We start from the raw sequence: 22,671 nt of genomic DNA, 5'->3' as shown, positions 1-22,671 counted from the left end.
TTTTTCACAGGTTTTTCATCTAGTTTGACACCCTTGGGGATCTCTTTGTCCCTGCTAATTGTTAGAGAGCAAGTGAGAATAAAGGCACAATGAAAAAAGTTAGAAGGGGGAATAAAGAAAAACTCTGTTATCTATTTCCCCCAACCTCCCATGGCACAAACAGATGAAGACAGTTGAACACCAACCCCTCTCTGCCCTTCTAAGACCTTTTGCTGACCTTTTTGTGTCATTTAACTCTATCACAAGTGGGGCTGTCACGACGAGGTGAGGACTGTGTCGGCTCACAGTCCATCTGGGCGGAGTATTATATTGTGACATAATGTTGCTCATAAATGGAACGAACAAATCGGTCCACTTCCAAAGAAATCGTAATTGCACCAATCTTTGATGGTTAAAACAGCCTCTGACAGTCTGACACACTGTCCATATTTGAATTTGAATTTTAATGTGACTTAATGCGTCTGGTGTTCATATGAGCAGGTTGAGGTTGAATACTTACAAAGATAGAAGGTAAATATTGTTTACTATCCAGCAAATAATCGATGCTCAATGTCTGCACCTGTCCCGGATAGGCTCCGATTTCAAGATCATGTTTTCTATTCAGGTGCTTTGTGCCCGCAGTTGGTTTTCTTTCCAGTGTGTCCTCATACAACAGTTTGTGTGATATCTAACAAATTAGCACCCAACAAATAGAGAACCCCAGTAATGAGCACTAAAACCTGGAAATCAGTTAGTATTGTCGCCAACAAATGACTAAATGAGACTACTAGTGTCATTACATCAAGCTGCAAAATACAGCTTTCCAGCCTTCCACGCAACCATAGTGTAGCTTGTTTTAGCATATCATCAGCTTCAAAAATCCTGAAAGTGGTGTTCATTTTTGAAGACTACCTTGCTGAACAAGACTTTTCTTCAGTGATCCAAAATCCAATGGAAAAATCCAGTATAGGCTTTTTGACAGGGGAACAAGTGGCGATGTTGGCTCCTGTGTTGGCCTACAGAAAAGCGTCATCTCTTGGGCACTCTATAACCGTATTGAATAGGTCAGGTTTAGAAAAAGAATCATGGTTTGGCATCGTCATATTGTATGCTTAATGTTATTTTACATACTTAATGTAAAGTTATGTAGGTTAGTTTTAGGAAAGTAAAGTTACACAGGTTTGAGTTTAGGAGAAGAAACGTGGTTGGGCGTCATCACATTACGTACATACCGTTGTGTTACTGGTTTAGGTTCAGGAAAGAGATGTCACGTATGTTATGTTTATGGAAATTAAGTCACATAGGTTAGGGTTAGGAAAAGAAATGTGATTGGGCGTCATCATGTTACGTGCATAACGTTAAGTTACGTAGGTTAGATTCAGGAAAAGACAGTTTATTAGGTTTAGTTATGTTATGGAGGTTAGGTTTTATGAAAAGAAATATTCTTGGGCATCATCATGTACACAACGTTAAGTTATACAGATTAGGGTCATGTAAGTACAGTCAGGTAGGTTAAGTTTAGGAAAGTAAAGGTGCATAAGTTTGTTTAGGTTCGCTCCTCTTCCACCCCAACCTGCCTCCTTGGGTGGACTTTTGCACATTATACTGCTTCCTTCTTTACACCTGTACATTTGTCATATGATTACAGCCCTGGGCTATACACCAATTACTGGTTTCTGATTAAATGGGTTTTATCCAGATTCTGGTTCAATACTTTTCATAGGTATATGGACGAACAGTGCTTAAGAGTAGCCTGTGTTTTAACATGCATGCTAATGGGATTTAGTGTTTCCAGCCTACCTTGTAAATGACGTTGTTACAGTATACATGAGAGACAAAGTAAATATGACAGCTTAACGTGTACCCACACTGAAATTAATTTGTGTGCACACACGCTGACTGTTCCTTCATTTCCACATTCACACTGTGATTCATGGTAGGAAATCCAATGAATGGAATTCTCTCTAAATACAAAAAGACACCTTCACATTTTCCCTAGCTGAAAAGCTGACAAATGATCAAACATGACAGCAATGCACGCATGAGCTATTGCCTGCCGTCTGTTATGACAAACATAACTAGCATGCAGAGATCAATGAAAGATGACAGATTAGGTTATCTTAACCTCCACAGCATATAAAAACTACACTGCTCATTACCTCCTCTCAAGATGTTTTCTCTGAATTCACCTGATGAATGCTGCATGCGGTCTCATCCCACAGCTCACACCCCTGCCGGCCCACCTGACTGACGGTTCAGTTATGTCACTTTAATTAGCCTGCATTAGTATGCAAAAGGTCTTCTGGGGTTCTCAAATGCCACCTGTCAGATTTCATTGACATTGTGTTTGCTTTGACTTGTGCTATAGTTAAACATCTATAAGAGATAATGTGAAAATTATTGTGTACCCAACTATTCATTAGAAATGGAGGGGAAAAAAACGAGCCAGGTTAGAGAGGAGAGAAGGAAAGTAACATAAAAGGGATGGATACATTTGTTTCTGGCGCGTTTTGCCTGGTGCTGTTTGCTTACTGATTTCAATTAATTTGTCAGTCAATCAATCAATCAATTTATTTGGCACATAAAATCATAAAAATAAGATTTTGGAATAAATAAGCAATGCCTCCTTCTGTCTCTATAAAACTGCATACTGACACAACAGCTTTATTGACGGCAAATCATTTTAAAGCTCCATTAAACTAAATTTCTGAGGAAAAACTCAGTACACTCAGTACATGTACTTGTATTAAACTGCATTAGTTTCAGATAGGTGTACTAAATAAATGACTCATGGTATGCTTTATTTTTTATGGAAAACAATTTTAAAATATTTGTTATTGTAATTGATTAAAATTATTAATTGATTAATTTGCTCTAATATTGTGTGCTTTGCATAGCATGAAACATGTAAACGTGTAGTATGCATAAACCCGGAGATCTGATCATGTTTCCTCTCATACCATCACTGCTTTGGCCTGTGATAAGTGTATGCATGTTTGTATGTTTTTGTGTGAAGCATGTGCATGACAGAAATTGTGTGTGTGTGTGAGTGTGTGTCTTCTATAAACCAGTGAGCCATGTCCTTCTCTGCTCAGTGAGCTGCTGAGCTGACACAGGTCACAGCCAGAGACACAGTGACATTTACAGCTTAGAGGCTTATGGAGACTCCCTGCTGTACCTGGCTGTCTGTGATTATCTCACAACCAACCATGGCAACCCGCAGTGCAACAGAGGGGTGTCAAAAATGTAAAAAGAAAAGAATGGCAATGATATGAATGTCACTCAGGAGAGGAGAGGTGTAATTCTGTTGAAAAGATAACGACCAGATGATGTTAGGTATGAAAAGGTTGACGAGGAGAGCAGATTGACCTCAGATGGTGGTTAAAGTGGGGTTATGTTAAAAGGATGCAGAGCTTTTTTCTGTCCCTCAAAAGCAGTCATTGAAAATTACAAATGTTGCTGGAGGCAACAAGCAATGCCTAAAACAGATAAATGATTGTTTTTATTTCTCATGAAATATTTTCATTTGTCTTTCTTAGACAGAAAGGACTGTTTTAGCCAGGCTGGGGGCATGGCTCTAAGGATGGTGATGATGTTCTTATGGTCTGTTGGACCACCAGTTTGGTCAAGACTGAAATATAATCAACTATTGCATGGATTATTGTTACATGTTGTATAGACATTCATGCTCCCCGGAGGACGACACCTACTGATTTCTGCGATCCCCTGACTTTTCCCTGAGTGCCATAAGCAGATAAAAGTTTTCACAAAAATTTTCAGTGAAATATTTCTACATCTAGAGCCCTTTTCACACGTGTATGGGAACATTTCCTGCATGGGATGATGTGTGAACAGGTGCAGGGATTGATATTCTGGGAAATCTGTACCGCTAGTTTTCTACCTCATCACCTGGTAACACATCAGGAAAAAATGCTGGTATGGCTATGTTGTGAATGAAACCAGTAACATTGCAAGGGAAAGCTCATAGAGAATAACATCCATGTAATCATAGACACATTTACATGAGATGTTCAAACTAATCCAACTGACCAATTGTTAGCTGTTTATCATTTACTAATGTGTATTGGTGTGAATTTGTTGGGGGGGTTAGACGGTTCAGTGTCAGATGGTAGCTGCTGTTTTATCCTGTGTTAACCAGGCAGACGTGGCACTGATAGGGAGGAGAGCGGTTCCAGAGACAGTCTTTGTGCACTGCGTCTAACCCCTGTGGTGGCAGCAACAAAAAAGTTATTTATTAATAATGTTAACTTTAAAATTATACTTTATTAGGATAAATGAAGGTTGTTGAATGAATTGAATTCATATTGTACTTGCTGTCGGATTTTGACCAATTTATATTCTTATGTTACTTTTTTTTTTGCAAGTGCTCAAGTACTCTATATAACAATTTAATACTCAAATAAGGAAATTACCTAAAATTCCCATCCCTACAAGCATGAAGCTCAAAGGACCACTATGCTTAAGTGCAGCATCGTAGCTCCTCATGGCGGTAGATTTATATTGTTTAAATTAATGGAGTGACATGTTCAAATTGGGAAAAAGATGAAAACAAAAGAGATTTATGGTGTGCATTTAATGATGACTTTATTTGCATAATCCAATAATGGGGAATCTCTCATCCTGTCTTATTAAGTTTTCTGTAGCATAGATAGAAATGTTTGGAAATATGTCTTATATCTTAATGACCAGCGAACTAATACTATACTTCCGCTCTCAGATGTATGACTCTGTATCTTAGTGTGCTCTCAACGAGCCACCCTTTCTCTTCTGTGTGCATTTTTTTAATACACCTTTGTGCGTATGTGTTTGTGAGCGAGCACCTGCACACACATGCATCCCCAAACTGTAAAATTCCCCTCGTTCAAGAGGCCATTTAACTGTCAACTGGTGACCCTCTGAGAGCAGTGAACTGTCAGCTATGGCGAACAGCAGGTGTCTGAGGAACAGAGGAGGAAGAGGAAGGTGAGAAAGAGGGTAGAAACAAGAGTGTGTGAGGCGTGTCAGGGGTAAGGGAGGGCAAGGTTGAGCAGTACATCTGAGTGCTGATGTTAAGAGCTGAATAATTGCTTACCGCTGTGAAATATGCTCCAGAGGAGGTGAAAGGGAGCATAGGGAGGAGAAGGTGAGGAAGAGGAGGGGAAGCACATTGAGACACTCAAGAGGTTGATAGTGATATTTATACCTGCATTAGTTATCGCACACGCTGTAGTTATCTCTGTATATCCTTCCTCCTTTTCCTCCTCCTCCTTTACCTCCCCTGCAGCTTCTCCACTCCTCTCAATCACTTTTTAATCCTCTCCTTTTGTATGTCTTTGACCTCTTCTGTACTACATGTCAGTGGTATCCTGCACAGTACTCATGTCTCCGGTGCTCTTTTTCCGGTCTGCCTTTTTTTTTTCTTCCTCTATCATAGCATCCTAGCCCTGGCTGTGATTTTTCTTTTTAAATCTGTAAACAGCTGAGTAAAAAACTAGGGTTGCTTTGTGGTCAGACGTTTGATGCACTCTGCCAGACCCTCTCAGCCAATTTGCTCAATTTCCTGCTTAAATTTGTAGTAAACAACCTCCTTGTTTTCTGTTTGATATTTTCACTGGAGAAATTGGGGGTTAAAAGGACAGTTCGCCTGAAATGCCATATCTGTTTTTCCTCTTACCTGTGGTGCTATTTATCAGTCTAGATTGTCTTAGTGTGAGTGTGTTGGTGTATCAGCCGTAGCGATGTCTGCCTTCTCTTCAGTATAGTGGAACTTGATAAGACTTGGTTTGTGGTACTTAGAGTGCTAAAAAAATACATGTGATATACTAAACAGCAATGTCTCATTCCAGAAATCATGACCGGGTCACTCAAGATAATCTGCAGACCTTTTTGTGAGCAGTTTAATGCAGGGACTGTTTTCTCTCTACTGAGCTACAGCTGTCAACCAAATCATCATGTGGAAGTAGGCGTGCTTCCTGCTAATGGACGTGAGGCTCGTGCTTGTGACAGCACAGGATGTAAACATTAATTGTGTACTCCTTGGCTGAGCTGTTACATTAGTTGGCTCAGTGGTGCTAGGTGAGCGTGCAGTAGATGCGTGTTTTCTTCTGCACAGTGATACGGTTGGTAAGTGTAGTTCAGTGGAAAGAAAATAGTTTCTACGTGGAACTGCTTACAATGAACTCTGTGGATTATTTTGAGTAACCTGGTCAGGATTTCTGAAAAGAGACATTACTGTTGCATTGTTTTCAAATGTATTTTTTGAGGCATTTTGAGCACAACAAGCCATGTAAAAGATCCACAAATGCACCCGCATTGAGACAATAAAAAGCAAGGTGGTAACTGAATTAAACAATTATGGGAGCATAGTCTAGTGTGCAGACTTTGTTTTTTCTTCACCCAAAGCCAAGTGACATTTAGTTCCATTATACTGGAGAGAAGGCAGACATCTCTACAGACGATATCTACAGCACTCGGCGACTCACACCAAAACAATCTAGATTGATAAGTAGTGCTACAGATAAGAGGGAACATATTTATTGATTTATTTGTCGTGGATAAATTGTTCCTTTAAACACCTAGCTGAAGAGATTTTTACAGTCTGTCATGGCACTCACACCCATAATCTTGCAGTCACAAGTAGCCTCTCTTAAACTATTCATTGTTATGTTTGACTTCAGTGGTTTGCACTCCACTTCTTCGTATCAGTTTTGAACACTTGAGCCAAAAAGCTTTCTCAGAGCTCTACTCTTCAGCATTTAAGTCACACAACTACATCTCCGCGCAGTTCTATTAACAGGCAACACTGACAGCCACAGTTCATCCGATGAATTCTAATCCCACAACTTCAGAGGCTGCAATTAACACTAATTGCATAGCAGACCACCAAAGCCCCCAGCAGAATGAATGTGTATTGTCTGCGATATTGAATTCTCCTCGTTCCTATATTGTGTTGTCCGAGGCACCAGCGGTCCTGGGTGAATAGATAACCTGAGGAGTGTGTGCGTGTTTGCGTGTGTGCATGTGTTTCCCGTCTGTGTGAGCTGTTGATTTGTCACCCTGAGGTCAAGTGGATGGTGCGACAATCTCCCAAATGCAATTAGGAAGTGGCCGGCTATCTGAAGGAGCCCAGAGAGACTGTGATGAATTGCTCCTGCATGTCTCTCTTTAACTGACTGTGAGCCTGCTGTGACTGTGCCGCTTAGCAAATGCATGCACACAGACACACACATCTTATTGAATACTATCCTGTTTGTTGCATTTCAGACTGCCAAAGAGACTGTACGGAAATTGAGAGAGGTTGATATTTCCTTACAGTGAGACTTTTCATTGTAGAGTTTTCAGGAGGGGAATAAGATGGGAAAATAGATGTTCATGTTTTTGGCAACATTCAGTCATTAAACAACATTTCAAGAGTTATTTTCAGTTGAGGCTTGATTCTGAAGAGCGCTGTAAATTATTTGTGTGCTGCCTATGGGCCATTTTTGATTTATTTTTGTGTGTGTGGGTGTCTGTGTAAAGAGGCGCTTTCAATCAATACTGTATATATTTCTCTGTATTCAGAGTGAGAGACTATGTGAGTGCACATGCAGCACTTTAAACAGATCATCTTATGTTGTTCACTAGCAAACAGATTTTTTTTCTCAGTATCAACCTCTAATTCTTGTTATGACTTCCTAATCAATTAACTTGCAATGTGTCTCTTTTTATCAAGTGCCTTTGGTGTAAAGTAAAGCTTTGAGTGTAGATTTGAAAAGCCATATGTCAAGAAGTGACAAATCTACAGAGGCACTGCTGACATTTGACAACTTATCCTCAATTTAACTGCCTGCCGCTCAGTGTCCTCATCGTGTCCTCACCAAAAACCTTGAGGCAGTACAGAGAAAATCCCATTAAAGCCAACAGGAGAAAGGCGTAGTGGAAGGCCGTGAACCCTTTTTTGTTTCGGTCCTCATCCTCTCCTTCCACCCTCACTCATACAAAACTAAAACTCCAAAAGCAAAGGGAAAATGAATAATTTTTCTAATGATCAGCCAGTGTAATTCATTTTTATATACTGAATCACTCTAATGTTAAGAGCAAATTCAGTACAAAGTAAATTCACTGTTAGGTTGGGGCAGTATGTTTAAATTTTTCCAATTTGTCAACCCAAACCACGCTTTTGTATTTATTCACCTCAAGCTCACTTGGATTTTTTTTTTTTAATGAATAAATAAACAAAATAAATTCCCAAATTTACTACAAAGGAATTATTGGTTTATCTGTTTCCTTTTTAAACTTAAAGATACAGCTATGCATTTTCTGAATTTGCCAAACCTATAAATTTCCTTAAGTCATTGAAACACTCCTACTTGACAGAAACAAAATAAAACTCAGAAAAAAATGTCATGGATAGTCACCAACTCTGGTTTGGTAAAAAAGAAGAAAGGAAAAGAAAAAAAAACTTTATCCACTGAGTTACCAGTAGATGTGAGAATAGGCTGATGCTACACACAGTTTCCCTCCGTGTTTTCTTAGCCTTTACTGGCTTCTTTATGCTACTTGGTTAGCTGCTTGCTGAACGAGAGTCTGTCAGTGTTTTGGTGCTGTGCCAGCTGCCTGCTGAATAGCTGCCCGCTAGGCAATGGCTCTGACTTTTCTTCTGAGACAGACTATTAAATTAGCAAAATACAATGACAAAAGTGGTCATTGTGTGTTTTGTCTTTAAAGTAATAATCTATAAATCAATATCATTTCATGCACACAGTAAAGACTATATAGATTATCATTTTTAACTGCTTTATCGCACATGACATTGTATTCATCAATGCATGTAGCCAATTTATGAATGATGGCATATTAGGATTTTAGGCATATTAGCATATTAGTAAAAAATCTTAACTTTTTAAAGTTAAAAAGTTCATTTTGACTCTGTCAGAACTGGCGACTTAACGGAGGCTTCCTCTGTGGTATTACACAGAGAACAATTTTTTAATATTCTGCCTCCGCTATGTATGAATGTAGGGAATTGCATTAGACTGTGCAGGTGTACCTAATAAAGCTCACTGTACATGGAACAGCAGGAGCCTAAACATATGTTCATAAAGGCTCAGTCTGAGGCTGCCATGACATTGCAAACGCACTCTGTCAGCTGGAAGAAGTTTTAAAGCTTTAAGAAGTTGGTTCTTTAGCCTGAATCTTCTTTTTCTTCAGAGAAGTTAGCAGGGACAGCTGGAGTGACTGAAGCTGCAGAGCAGGGGAAGACTTATAACACATGCCCTTGTTTGCTCAGTCACACACAGCCATGTGCTCCAAACACCACTGGAGTATTTAGAGCAAGGTGCTTCTTCATGGTGGAAATCTTATGTCTACAATGAAATGCACAAAAGATTAAACCTGGAAAACACAAACCTCACCAAGGATCCGGTGCCACTAAATACTGCAAATTTCTGAACATAATTTTGAATGCATTTTTTATTTATTTTTAAAGACTCTTTTAATATAATCTTAATATTTTCAATATCCTTTTGGCTACCTGAAGAATCTTGTATGAATAAAATTTAACATTTTAAATTTCAGCATGTAAAACCACAGAGCGACAGACAATAAAATCTCATTGAAATGTTGGACACTGTGATGAAGTCCTACACCAGTGAAACTCAGCTAAAGCCTGCGGACCAAATCTGGCTCCCTACAGGGTGGCGGGTGGGCCCTTTTTCTAATGCACAATAAAAAAAGTGCAAAAGTGTGCATAAAACAAAATCAAAATAGAGCTTGATTATCAAAACATGGATCCCTCACACCCCTCAGCAGAGGTCCTAGCTAAGCCTCTATTAAAATTCTAGAAGTGTCCCAAAATCCTAAAAATAAACTTAAAGCTTAGAAACATCTTAAAATCCTAAAAATGTCCTAAAATCTGAGAAACATCCTAAAATCCTAGAAGTGTCCTTAAATCCTAAAAATGTCCTAAAATATTTGAAACATCCAAAAATCCTAGAAATGTCCTGAAATCCTAGAAAGGTCCTAAAACCCTGGAAACAAACTTGAATCCTAGAAATGTCCAAAAATCCTAGAAGTGTTCTTAAATCCTAGAAACATCCTAAAGTCCTTGAAATGTCCTTAAATCCCAGAAACGTGTATGAGGCTGCTATGTTCGGCTCCTGGCCTCCTGTCATTTTGCAAAAGTGGCCCCCAAGCGAAGTAAGTTGAGTATTCTTGCCCTATAACCCCAAAGAATTTTTCACTTTAATCCATAATGTGTATTTTTGGAGCACACTGCGCGTAATGTACAGTAAGTGTTGGACACATGCTGTATATTGTGTGTGTAGTCAGGGTGTATCTGTGGGTCAGTAGTGGGATGAAGTGTAATCCAGTGATTAATTAAACGAGAGGAGCAGGGGTGAGTGTGAGCTCAGTACTGAAGACAGGAAAGTGAAGCAATAAGGGCTTAAAACCGCCTGATACTCTGTCTGCTTAGAAACTCACTTTAATCAAGGTCTTACAGCTCCCCTCACCACACACACACACACACACACACACACACACACACACAGTCAAATCTTGATACTGAAGCTTTGATATCTAATGCTCTACACAGAGACAGACAAACGGGCACAGACACACCAGATGGAGTCACAACAGTATTTGATTAAGCAGAGGAATTAACATGATTGAATTTCCTCTTTCTGTTGAGGCTTGACTGAGAAACAGGGCTCACTGGAGGCTTTCACTGCTTTGGAAAGTCACTCCCTAAATTTTCACTGTGCAGGTCACAGAATCACAATCATGATGGAAGGTAATACATCACATCCTTAACTGCTAAAATCTAAAGAAGACGGATGTTTCCTTTTGTAGTGCGCTAATTGGTGATGTGTTAGGTAGTCACTCTGGATATAAATTCAGGGCATCATTCCTCGCCCTAATTTGTTTCCACTCGTCTTACCTGTCGGTCACATTATTGAACAGCATGACATATTCTTTCATTTTCATGCTGATGATACACAGTTGTACCTCTCCTTTAATCCAAAGGACTTTAAGCACCCTGTCTATTTTATGTAATTGTCTTTTTGGCATCAGGGGCTAAATCGCCCAAAACCTCCGGTTGAAGATAAAGAAAAAAAGTTAAGTCGTAGTTCTGAGCCCCATGTTGTCTTAATGATACTGTATACTGGGTATTTTATTCAGCATGTTGTTATAGATATGATGAGGGCTTTTTTTTGAAGATCAGATCTGTAATTTCAAAGTTATGCATGCCTTTGTGACATCCTGTTCAGATAATGGTTTACCTACAGGTGAGTCATCTTCACAGTATGTCATCCACATCTTGATCAAGATCGTAAATTACATCAGGCAACATCTGTGCTTTGCCTGCTGTGTTAACGTGTCTGCTGTGAAATAGATGTACAGTATATGATAATGGCTGAATCCATCAGTGCTGTTAAATCACCTGAAAAAATACCTTTTCATCTTCTTAAGCCGGGTATACACTTTGCGCTTTTGGGCTGTCCCAGATGAAAGATCACCAACATAAAAGAAATGTGTTGATATCTTTGGTCGTGGCGTTGGTAGATGTCAACAAATACTTATTTCAAGCTGTCACTGCAAAAATGGCATGCCAAGTTGGCATCCACATCCACATTCTCCTCCGCCTCTTCAGAGTTTTTGCTACATATACAAATGCCGCTATAGCAAGGGCTCAATTCATGTTTGTTTTCATTTTTCTCTCACCACTACAGATGATGATACATGCGTAACGTTTTGCTCTTACGCATTGACATTGATGGACGTACGTCAATTCAGTAGACATTGTCATTGCACGGTCTGCACATATCAAACTTGATGTTGTTCCCAAGTTTATTAGATCAGTATCACACAGTGTAACTTGCACTAAACTTATAAGGCTGCTAAAATCTCACAGTCTGAAGGAGGCTTTAAAGGACCTTTCTACGATATTCAGAACATCAATATAGCAGCAAACAAGTATTTGTTGTTTGAAGACATGTACCCAATTTGAAATATTTTTTCAGTGATGTACCCCTGAACGAAAACAAAACATCACGGTAGAGAAAAAATTTAGAGGTGTAATGCAGCGCTGCACCATTAGTGTCTGGTTTAGTAAACAACAACCTTGCAACTGAAAAACAGTGAAATGCTACAGTTCACATGTATAGAATCCATCTCTAAATTTATGTCAAACTGATTTTTTGTAATCATGTCGAAACACTTAGATGGCATTGTAGATCCATCATACTTTTTCTTTTTGATAAGTTGCACTCATTGTTTAGTTGTGTAATTATATTAAGAATTATTCATGGCTTATATTTATTTAAACTAACATTAGAAGAAAACATTTCGGTGGATGGTCCGGCCGCTCGTGCATGTTAGTGCATGTGAGTCTCTGTGAGTGTATCCTGTTGGGTAGTTCGTAGTTGCTGCGGCTGGAGAGTCAGAGGGGCATTCAGTCCAGAAGTCCTCTCTTCATTCAGAGCAAAATATTAGCTGTTATATCATAGGTGGATGTTTCATTAGTGTTGTTTTAGTTTCTTTTGACTGAAAATGTATACAAACAACTTTGTAAGTCTGCTTTGAATTATTTCTTGCCGTAAGGCTTACAAGTTTTCATTATTCATGTGCATATTAGTATTCAAATCTAAATCAGTTTGGTTTCATTTTACACTTTTTAGAAGTATTCATTAATTTTCTAATGACATGAAAATGAATTCTATCAAACAGGATTGTGAGAAAAATGCAAAGATTTAATGTGGCACAGATTATTTGCTGAAGAGCTTTTTTAAAACTTCAATCAATAGAAGCAGGCGCCCAAACTCAAATTACAAACTCATGAAAGTGCTCGCGTGTTTCCGAAAGTAATCACAACAACCAACTTATACAAAATAAAATATACCAAGAGGCAGTAAAAATATCTATATAAATGAATTCAGGAAAATGTGTAAACTTGAATCATCAGTTGGATTTAGTTTTGGATTAAATCCTTATTCTAAACACAGTTTTTGACATAGCAGTTTTTCTAACCTTTAAAAAAAACAGCCATGGATATAAAAAATGAAGTGTAAGCAGTTGTGAAATGCAACAAATATATATTTAAAAAAAATCAAAGAAACTAAATGCTGTCAACTACTGTTAGTTACGGTAGGAATAGACAAATTTGTTTTGGCTCCTTTTGACAACGTCTTAGTTTGTGGAGCATCATTTTCTCATTAACTGTATTCATCTTGGCCGTCTCCATTATATTGGCAATTTAACATCCCGTGAAATACATGTTCTCTGACAGCTTGACATTTTCGGTCGATGCAGTTTATGCCGCTCAAGCTTTCTGTGGAGTACCATCTATTTAAGATGAATGTTATTATCGAACCCTTTTTTGCTGACTCTTCCACTTTGCTTTCAATCTGCCATGGCAACAGGCCAACTCCCAGAAGCAAAAATCTATGATGTTTACTTGAGAAGCCACCCCTTTCCCTCATGACGTATAGGCCAAAAGATTAGACTTCACTCCATCCATACACCACAACGGGGTGAAATTATAGTGTTCCCCCTGGTTCGGGCTGCTGAGAAACTAAGTGGCAGGAAAGAAAATGTGTGCATAAAGTACACATTTGCTGACACAGTGGGAAACCCGCTGAAATCTCTGTCATTACCATTTACATATACATTGGCACATCACATTCCTCCTCATCCCTCTCTCTCTCTTCTGTTGCTCTCTCCACCTTCCCTCCACTCCACGACTCTGTTACGTTTTCGTGTAAAATGTAATCCAGAAAAATGAATTTACCACAACAGATGGAGCGGAAAATGGATTTGCATCCAACCCCAAACTGTTAAGTGGAAGCACCTTTTCTTGCTCCCCACCACTAAGTCAAGGTTTATGTATAAAAGCAGCACTGCATTATAATCACTGGTATTTCCAAGCCAGATGTCTCTCCCTTTGGTCCCATCTAAGAGCATATTTTTTCGGTTTATGCATATGAATGTGTAAGTACAGGCGGGATCAGGGCCGTGCTTATCACATTTCTTCCATACTGCCTGCTGTGTTTATTTTTCTGTACATACACATCACATACCACAGCCATATTGGAGACCTTTTCACTTCAAAGGAGTCAATGCGAGGACCTGGCTTCTTGAAAATTGGTTTGGGATCAAACCTTAAAGCCCACTGTGCTCGGCTGTGTCATTATTTCACAAAGAGGGGTGTGTGAACATTTCAAACAAGTTAAAAGGAAGTCAGAAAGACAAAATAAAAGTCATGACGATGGGGTATGAAGACAAGGAAGGACAGAAGTGCGAAGACGCTGTGGCGAGAGAACTTTGTCTTTGTATTTGTCAGTGGGGTTTGAGCATGCGGGCAGAATTCCCATAGCTAGGAAGCTTTTTGTCTCTGCTGTGTCCCACTTTGTTCTGAGAGATATCAGCCAGCGCAGGGTCAGAGCGCCGCAGCTTTTTGTCTCCTGTGCACGGAGATTTCCCAAATCCCTGAAATGAACACTTGTGCATAGGATGAACTTTACTGATGATTCAAGACTCACACCCAGATCTGCACACAGAAAGACACACCTTAGGCAAACACAATGCACTCAGTGCATACACGAGCACTCTGCAGACACGACAAATTTTATCTTTTGTTGAGCTGGCACAGTTTGACACATATCAAAAATTAGTTTTCTCTTCACTACACCCCAGGAACTGTGTCCTGTGTTTCTTTGAGCAGCTCATGCTGACAAAGATCACTGTTCAGAAATGAGACTTAGACTGAAATTTGAAGTGATATTCATCCTGCAAAGACAGTGTCATAAGTGTGTGTGTTAGTTTTTACTTCATTACCCGTAGTTTGATCCAGTCTCAACTATCTGGTGGCGACTGCTGGGTTTTAGAAAATGACAGGGAGAAATAAAGGCGGAAACAAACAAATCAAAAATAAAAAAGCTTTTACCAGCAATGTCATGGAAGAAAAATTACTGAATGAAAAAAAGAATCCACTTATTAGAAATGTTTCCAATGTTTTATCAATGTTTTCTCACGCAGCGTCGATCCGAAATTAAGTGTAATCTCAGAATTTGACTCTCAGTCTGAGTCAGATAGTTGTTGTGCTGACTGCCTTCATATTAAGCGCCCAGAGTCCCCAGTGTCTGTCTATTGATGAGCCACATGCTGAGCAACATTTTCACCCTCTGTTGGGAATAGACATGTTGGAGCCTGTTTTGTTCACATGGTTCATTTATCTTTTTTTCTTGGATAAAGAACAGGGACATTCAAGATGTCCGACTGACACACAAACTACTTTACTCCTCCAAATTGTCCAGAAAAATCAAAGTCTTCAAAGTGCTGGCACTTTTTAATTTTCACTTGTTGTTTATCCCCCCCCCCCTCTCTCCAACTGTCTTCACACTGTTTTTGTTTTTCTTTCTTGGTTTTTACTGATGACATTGGTGGACACAAATTGAAAGTGTTTGCGTTCATTTTTGGCACAAAAAGAGAATAAACAAGTTTTGGCGGCAGATTCTCACCAACTGTACCAAAAAAGAAATTTTCTAGGAAGACTCCCTGCTAAAGATGGGAAATACTGCCTAGAAACACTTCACCTGCTGTGTTGATTTTTTAAAAAATCTTTTAAAGTAAATCACATCATTTATGCATCTTTTTTGTCTTTTCAGGGGAGATTTGTGCCTTTAAGATTTATGGTCAGGATGCTCCGTTTGAGGCAGTCGTGTTGAATCGCACATCAGGAGAAGGGGTCCTGCGGGCCAGTAGTCCTGTGGACTGTGAAAGCCAGAAAGAGTACACCTTCATAATCCAGGCCTACGACTGTGGGGCCGGACCCAGCGGGGCCGACTGGAAGAAATCCCACAAGTGAGTCAACCAGTGTCTGTTCATGTTGTGGGTGTGTTAGTTTAGCTGTTAATAAGACAGATCTAATCAAACATTATTGTGTGTTTTGTTGCCCAAACAAATGATTTTGGTTTCCACACCTTGTTGGTGATGTGGAATTAAATACTGTTTTGATTATTTAAAGGGACAGTTCACCCTAAAATCGAAAATACATGTTTTTACTCTTACCCATAGAGCCATTTATCAGGCTAGATTGTTTTCATTTGAGTGGAGTGTTGGAGATATCGGATTTATGTCCAATATAATGGAACTAGATGGCACTCAGCTTTTGGCGCTGAAAGTGCCAAAAAATACATTTTAAAATGTCCATTACAGAAATCATGAACTGGTTACTCAAGATAGTCCACAGACCTTGTTGTGAGCATTTTCATGTAGGAAACGTTTTGTTTCTACCTAACTATACCCATCAACCGTATCGCTGCGCAGATGGAAGCGTGCATCTACTCATGGATGTGACAGCACAAGATGTAAACATTAATGGTGTCCTCTTCGGCTGGGCTGTTACGTTAAATAGCTTATTGGTCTTAGATGAGCAAGCAGTGGATGTACGTTTCCTTCTGTGCAGTTTCTCTGTGAACTGTCCCTTTAACATTATCTCCATATGTTTCGGTTTTCAGTGTTGTGTCCTGTGAAGATCTAACATGTTTTTCTTTTGCAACACTATCCAGTCTTTTATATACCAAAATGTTTTTTTATATGAGTCCACATTCTTTCTGCACATGGTTGAGAATACTACAAATGAAATCAGTAAGATTTCATTTAAAATATTTTTTTACAGAAAACCATTAGAGGTCTTGCCTAAGTACAGTCAAAAGAAATCTCAAGAAAAAATTTGCCAAGTATTTGTAGGTTTACAAAAGAACAGTAATGTTTTACAGCATAATGTTATAAGCAAAAGCTTTAAACATTTTGTGACTTTGCCAATACTTCAGCCACTGACTATTTGACATGTTTTCTATCTCTGCATCTTTCTTTCTTGCTGCATTTAAACTCAGTTATGACAATACTAAATGTCAGACCCTATATTAAAGCTGTCAGAGGCTGCTAATTATTCTTTTTCACAGCATTTTTCACTTGTTTGGCTGCCAATGTATTTCTGATTTAGAGTGGGTGGAAAAAGTACTGAAACATGACATACAACCAGATATTGACTTCAAAGTATACAAATGAAAATTACAAAGGCAGCTACACAAATGAGTCATATTAAGTTCTCAAAAAAGTATCAAAAATCTCGACAACATATGAAAGACAGAGGAAAACTTTAACAAGTTGAACCTCACCAACAGAAAAAGAAAGACAGCACAATATTTATAACTTAATTTTTATCACCAGAAATTAGCTACAGCATTATAAAATGAGTTCAATTAACATCTATCCAACAGTGTTAACTATCATTGCAATTATGAAACACCACACTGTTGTGCTTGACTGCATTATACTGATGTCGTGTATTTTACCCACTATTATACAAATGAATATGATGTTTGCTCATGGTTTGGCATACCTTTCAACCACGACTTGAACTGATCTCAACTTGTTGACTCAACAGCCAAAGTGATTTGTCCAGCTGTGGTTTTAAGACCCTGCTAGATAGTTTGTTTGCTGTCTTAGCTATTGTGCTTGCAAACATTAGCTGAGAAAAAAAGAAGCTAAAGTGTACGTTCAAAAGCACTGTAATGTACCGGTGTCACAGTTACACTGCTTGTTTCTGAATACGCAGATATTGTAATCAAGACCACGTCTCTAGCTAAAATATTGTCAGCAACAGATATATTAAAACATGTTATTTCTAGCTTTGATGTTTTTATTTTGTCCTTATCGATGTGTCTGCCATGTTGTCTCCTTGGCTGCCGAACCTGCACATGCATGATGGCCTCTTATGCAGGGGAAGGGCTTTGGAGCATGGATGTATTAAAGAAAGTCTGGATACAGCCATGGAGGCAGCTCTGTTTATTCCTATGAGAGCTGCTTATTGGTGCATGAAGCAACAAAAGCTCTTTTTTCGGATATAAAAGATCTACGGGCCTATGTGGCATCTGCACCAGAGACTTGCGGCGGCTGAGCTCAGCCGAGTGTGCCCGAGCGGGTAACTTCTGCCGGTGGAGCAACTGACTTCTGGTTTAGGGCTTCACTAGCTTGAATGGCAGTCTAAAAAATGTACTCTTTTGGCTCTTTTAGATTTCATTCGGATGGTTTAAATCTTGGTAGTGAAATGAGTTGTTTCGTAGGAGTTTTGACGCTCTCCGAAAATTATCCACAGATTTTAGTCTCTTTCCCATTGTAAATCAATGGCGAAAAGTCTTTCTGGGCCCTTAGGCATCATGTGACTGACCTAGATGGTGTAATTCCACTTTTGGCCACTATGCAAAATTGGCATCAGAGCCTGGCGCACTTCCTGAGGGCTTTCTCAGGCAAAGTCCCTCTTTCTGGAAGAGGCATCTCGCCCTGGATACTGTCTGTTTACCTCGCTCCCCTCTGAAAGCAGGCACACGACATTAAAAAGGAATGGACAGACAGGCAGCTTTTTTCCAAGAGCTGTCACCTCTGTTTACCCTCAGCCTTGCTGCTTGAAGAAAATATTGGCATTGTACATTTCTACAAATCATGAATATATTGCATTTGCAAGTTTCATTCAGCATCATATCCCATAGTGATATGATATATGAGCTAACTTTGTCATGTTGCTGTGAAGGGAATGGTGGATGGCATGTTACCTCGGCGACATGCAACTGACAAGTTTTTTGGTTACCCTTCCTGGTGTTTGCACCAGTGTTTGTGGCAATAAACGCTGTGTTTTTAGCGGCATTCTGCTGCATTTCCTAGTGGTGTTTGCGACACAGGACCTTGGTGTTTTTCACCAGCTCATCCTTGCCTTTTGAGCACCTTTTTGGACACTAAAAGTGGGTGCTTTAAGCCAAAAAAATGTCTTTTCTAAACCATAACCAAATGATAGCTCTGCTTGAACTTAACCACACCTTCACAAAAGCATTGTTAAGAAATGTAAAGTTTCCATGGATCAGCTTCGTAATAATGTATAGCAGGGTTTGCAGAAACATACACTGAAAACATTTTTGCTGGCAATTGGGTTGTTTCCCTCCCATTGCCAAAGACTGAAAAAGAATGACTGCTGTGAACAATAACCTTATCGATCCATTCACACATACACACTGCTCAATACATTTTAATTTTCTGAAAGCACAATGACAATAACACAATAGTAATTTCTTAAACAGTTTTAGGTATGTATTTTTAAAAAAGTTTAGAGGAAAAATACCTTCAAACTTTAATTAGACATTGTCTTTACTGTTGCATTGCTCTCTTAATTCTTTTTATAATTTTCTCTTTTCCTCAAGATCTGTCAGTATGGCAGCAGTAACAGCTGAGACTTTCATTCCTGCTCTGAGGATATGTCCCCTTAATAGCCCATCAGTATGTCCCAATGCATGTGTGCGGCAGTGCTATGTGAATGAGATTGACAGACAGTCAGAATGGCATGGACAGCAGCAAATCAAACCCTCTGGTCTTCAGTCAGAGCTGCTAAAATAAGCTGCTGTAGGCTCGGTGCTGAAAGGAAGAAGAGAAGGAAAACGAGAGAAGTTTATCAGCTCTGGGATCTGTGATGAATTCCACCAGTGGATGATGAATGATGCACAGTGTACGTGTGTGTGTGTGTGTGTGTGTGTGTGTGTGTGTGTGTGTGTGTGTGTGAGAATGTGAATGTGAGTGTGACATTATCACTGCATGACATTCTAAATAGGCCTCATTAAGCTAATGTCATTAATTAGCCAGATGTGCTTCTTCAGATACACCCAGAGTTGTTGTCAGAGAAGGTCACTGGTGAAGAAAATTTCATGATATGATCTGAATTATCGCTTCATTTATATACTTTAGCGCACAAATGTTATCAGAGTGCATAGTTAATAATAGCAGTCCCTTCCAGCAGGTGAGAGTGTTTTATGTTTATGTTTGCGTCAGACTAAGTGGGAAGGAGGAGAGAAGGTGGAAATACTGTGAAAAACAAGCTGGCTTTGCAGGGTTTGCTGGGGATGTGTCGGTAGACAAGCTTGTTAAATAAAAGTTCGATTGACATTAGATTATAATTGGAACCCATCTCACAAAGAAATACCAATAAACAAGACCTTATGTGAGCTACCTTTTAAATCAACCCTTTTTAATCCTGTTTTTCCACAGATAGATCTGTTTTCTCTCTAAGCACTGTTTGTCTCTCCTCTGTTCTTCAAATAACCACTGTCCTTAAGATACACAGTGAAATGCTTTAGGTCTTAATTAATTTTAATCATCACTAATGACTTAAAGAGATGTTACTTTCTCTCCTCTCCCCCATCCTCCATCCATCTCTTTTTTCCCTATGTCCTTTCTTTACCTTTTCTCCATCAATCATTTCCACTCCACTTTCTTTGCATCCTTCCTACTGTGCTCCCTCCATGCTCCCACCTTCTTTCCCCCCTTCCTCCTCTCAGGGCCGTGGTTCACATCCAGGTGGATGACGTCAACGAGTTCTGCCCTGTTTTTCGAGAGCCACTTTACAAAGCATCGGTAACAGAGGGCAAAATCTACGACAGCATTCTGCAGGTATTTAGATTATATATTTGAAAGATATTTAGGTAGCTCTCGCACATTATGCATTGTTGTTTCATTGTTTGAATCAATCTGACAGATGAGTTTGCAGGTTAATATTGTTTAAAGGGGATGCTTTTCCATATATGTGTTTTATGTATAATGTTGAAATTAGGGATGTTCATACTACACATGGCCGAAGTTTCAAATAATGAGATAAACGTATGCAGAGGTAATCCCCATGAGTCCAGAGACACAGAGATAACCAAACACTTGGTAACACTGACTAATCACTGCAGAGTGAGCTTTTGCGGCATCTGTTGATGCAAAAGGCAACTACTGTTGTACAAAAAGGGAGAAAATCTACAGGTTATAGAGGAGATGGATAAGTCAAATAAACTTCAGACTTTCTCTCAGGAATCCACTGTTCATGTCCAGTGGGAAACCAAAAGTCAGTCCAGTTGTTTTAATAATGACATAGTGTGCTCGTAGGTTTACCATAATTTGCTCTTGACATATGTCATGTGATGTTTTATCACGAGTAACCAGTGTAATTATTTTAAGAATGTTTTTTTCTAAACTTTATGTTTTTGTTGCCTACACCTAAGGAAGTGAACCTAAAAACTGTTTTTAACTACATTATAGGTTTAATTTGAAAAAGGCTATGCATTTAAGAAACAGATGCTGCATAATTCTTATGAAAACAGAATTTAATTTTTTTCAAAAGAGACATGTAATGACACGCCATAACTAAAACTACAAAACTGATGAAGGAGTGGTACCTACCAGGTTGTGCTTGGTCACTGACCAAATGTTAGAATTGGAGGAGTTGGGTGTGAAAATGTGGTGTTTTGACTTAAAGAGATTCTGAATGGAGCATTTCAGAAGGAGGATGAATACAGGTGTTTCAGCACAGACCGTATGAGGAAAATAAAGGGTTTTTTGAGCATTAAAGCATGTAAACGTGTTCTAGTAGAAACCTTAAATACAAATACTAACTAGAAAATTAGCATAATAGGTCCTCTTTAATAATACCACAAAAATAATTTGGTTAAAAATGTGGGATGTTGTAATTGTCTACAGTCTTGTCAGTATTGTTGGAAGAACTGGGAGGAAACCTAATGTTGTCATGTTGCAGGTGGAAGCTTGGGACCAAGACTGTTCCCCACAGTATAGCCAGATCTGCAACTATGAGATTGTCACTGCAGGGACGCCATTTGCCATAGACCGCAACGGTAAGTGTGTGTGTGTGCGTCTGAGAGAGTGGACCATAGTTATCTTGCAAATGCTGATGTGATTAGGTGTGAAGTATGTGTCTGAGAGAGAGGGAGAAACTAGGATAGCACAGTGAGGGTCAGTCTGCATGCCCAGAGGCTTTATTCATGGGAGGTTTTTATTAAATTGAATTTCATTGAAGGCCCATTATCAGTGTGACACACACACAGAAAATTGTACAGCAGGTCATCTCTACGGATGAACTTTGAACCACTGCTTTTAAAGCAACATAGATGAGAAGTATTTAAAGTGCTCAGAATTTGAATATGAACAGTAGCAGCTACGTAATAAAACGTCATGGTGAGATTATATTCTCAACTGAAACAATGTAGGGTGAAGGCTGTTATTATAAGGATGATTTATTTTACATTTGGGTTAAAACTCATTTCAACCTTACTTGAGACATGCTGTAAAATTGAAATGCAGTAATAGCTGTGAGGCTCTTGCCTCACTTGAATGGAAAACAGCACAGTAAATGTCTTAATGTAAGAAGAAAGCCAATATTTGGCTAAATCTGCATATGTTCTCTCTATAGTCTCAGTCATCTAAACCTCATATGCAGTGTGTGATTTGTTAATTTTTATGTTTAATGTCTCTTTGTATCATGCAATTCAGTGCCATGTAACTGGAATTGATGAGTAAAATAAACTGATTGATGTATGCAAAATATTATAGATATTTTTTGCACCCTTGGTTTGGATTTGAGTGGGTATTTTTGCTCAAAAGATGCTCTATGCTGTGTCTCCTTATGGTGCTTCACATCGCTGCTTTTAATAATTGCCATAGTCTCAGAACCTATGATGAGACATGCTGGTTTTTAACTGTAGGTGGGAAGGATGAACATGTAAGAGTCTGTCCATCCTTGATTAAAAGCTCTGTTACCGCTGCCCACTTTTCTCTCTTCAGAGCACGGCATGTGGAAATCTACTTTTTTCTGGCTCACTTATTTCTTCAACTGTT

General features: G+C 39.0%; 1 protein-coding gene across 1 annotated transcript in view; it reads left to right on the top strand.

Annotated features, from left to right (window-relative positions):
* The window catches only part of clstn2a (calsyntenin 2a), a 101,636-nt gene that overhangs the window by 25,364 nt on the left and 53,601 nt on the right, over positions 1-22,671 (top strand). The window contains exons 5-8 of the mRNA XM_042497529.1: positions 4,968-4,974; positions 15,624-15,819; positions 20,340-20,451; positions 21,575-21,671. Coding sequence (XP_042353463.1) covers positions 4,968-4,974; positions 15,624-15,819; positions 20,340-20,451; positions 21,575-21,671 — 412 coding nt within the window. The remainder of the gene's footprint in view (positions 1-4,967; positions 4,975-15,623; positions 15,820-20,339; positions 20,452-21,574; positions 21,672-22,671) is intronic.

This window comes from Plectropomus leopardus, chromosome 12, assembly GCF_008729295.1.
Source record: "Plectropomus leopardus isolate mb chromosome 12, YSFRI_Pleo_2.0, whole genome shotgun sequence".
Taxonomy (NCBI): domain Eukaryota; kingdom Metazoa; phylum Chordata; class Actinopteri; order Perciformes; family Serranidae; genus Plectropomus; species Plectropomus leopardus.
This window is presented reverse-complemented; position numbering and strand designations above follow the sequence as displayed.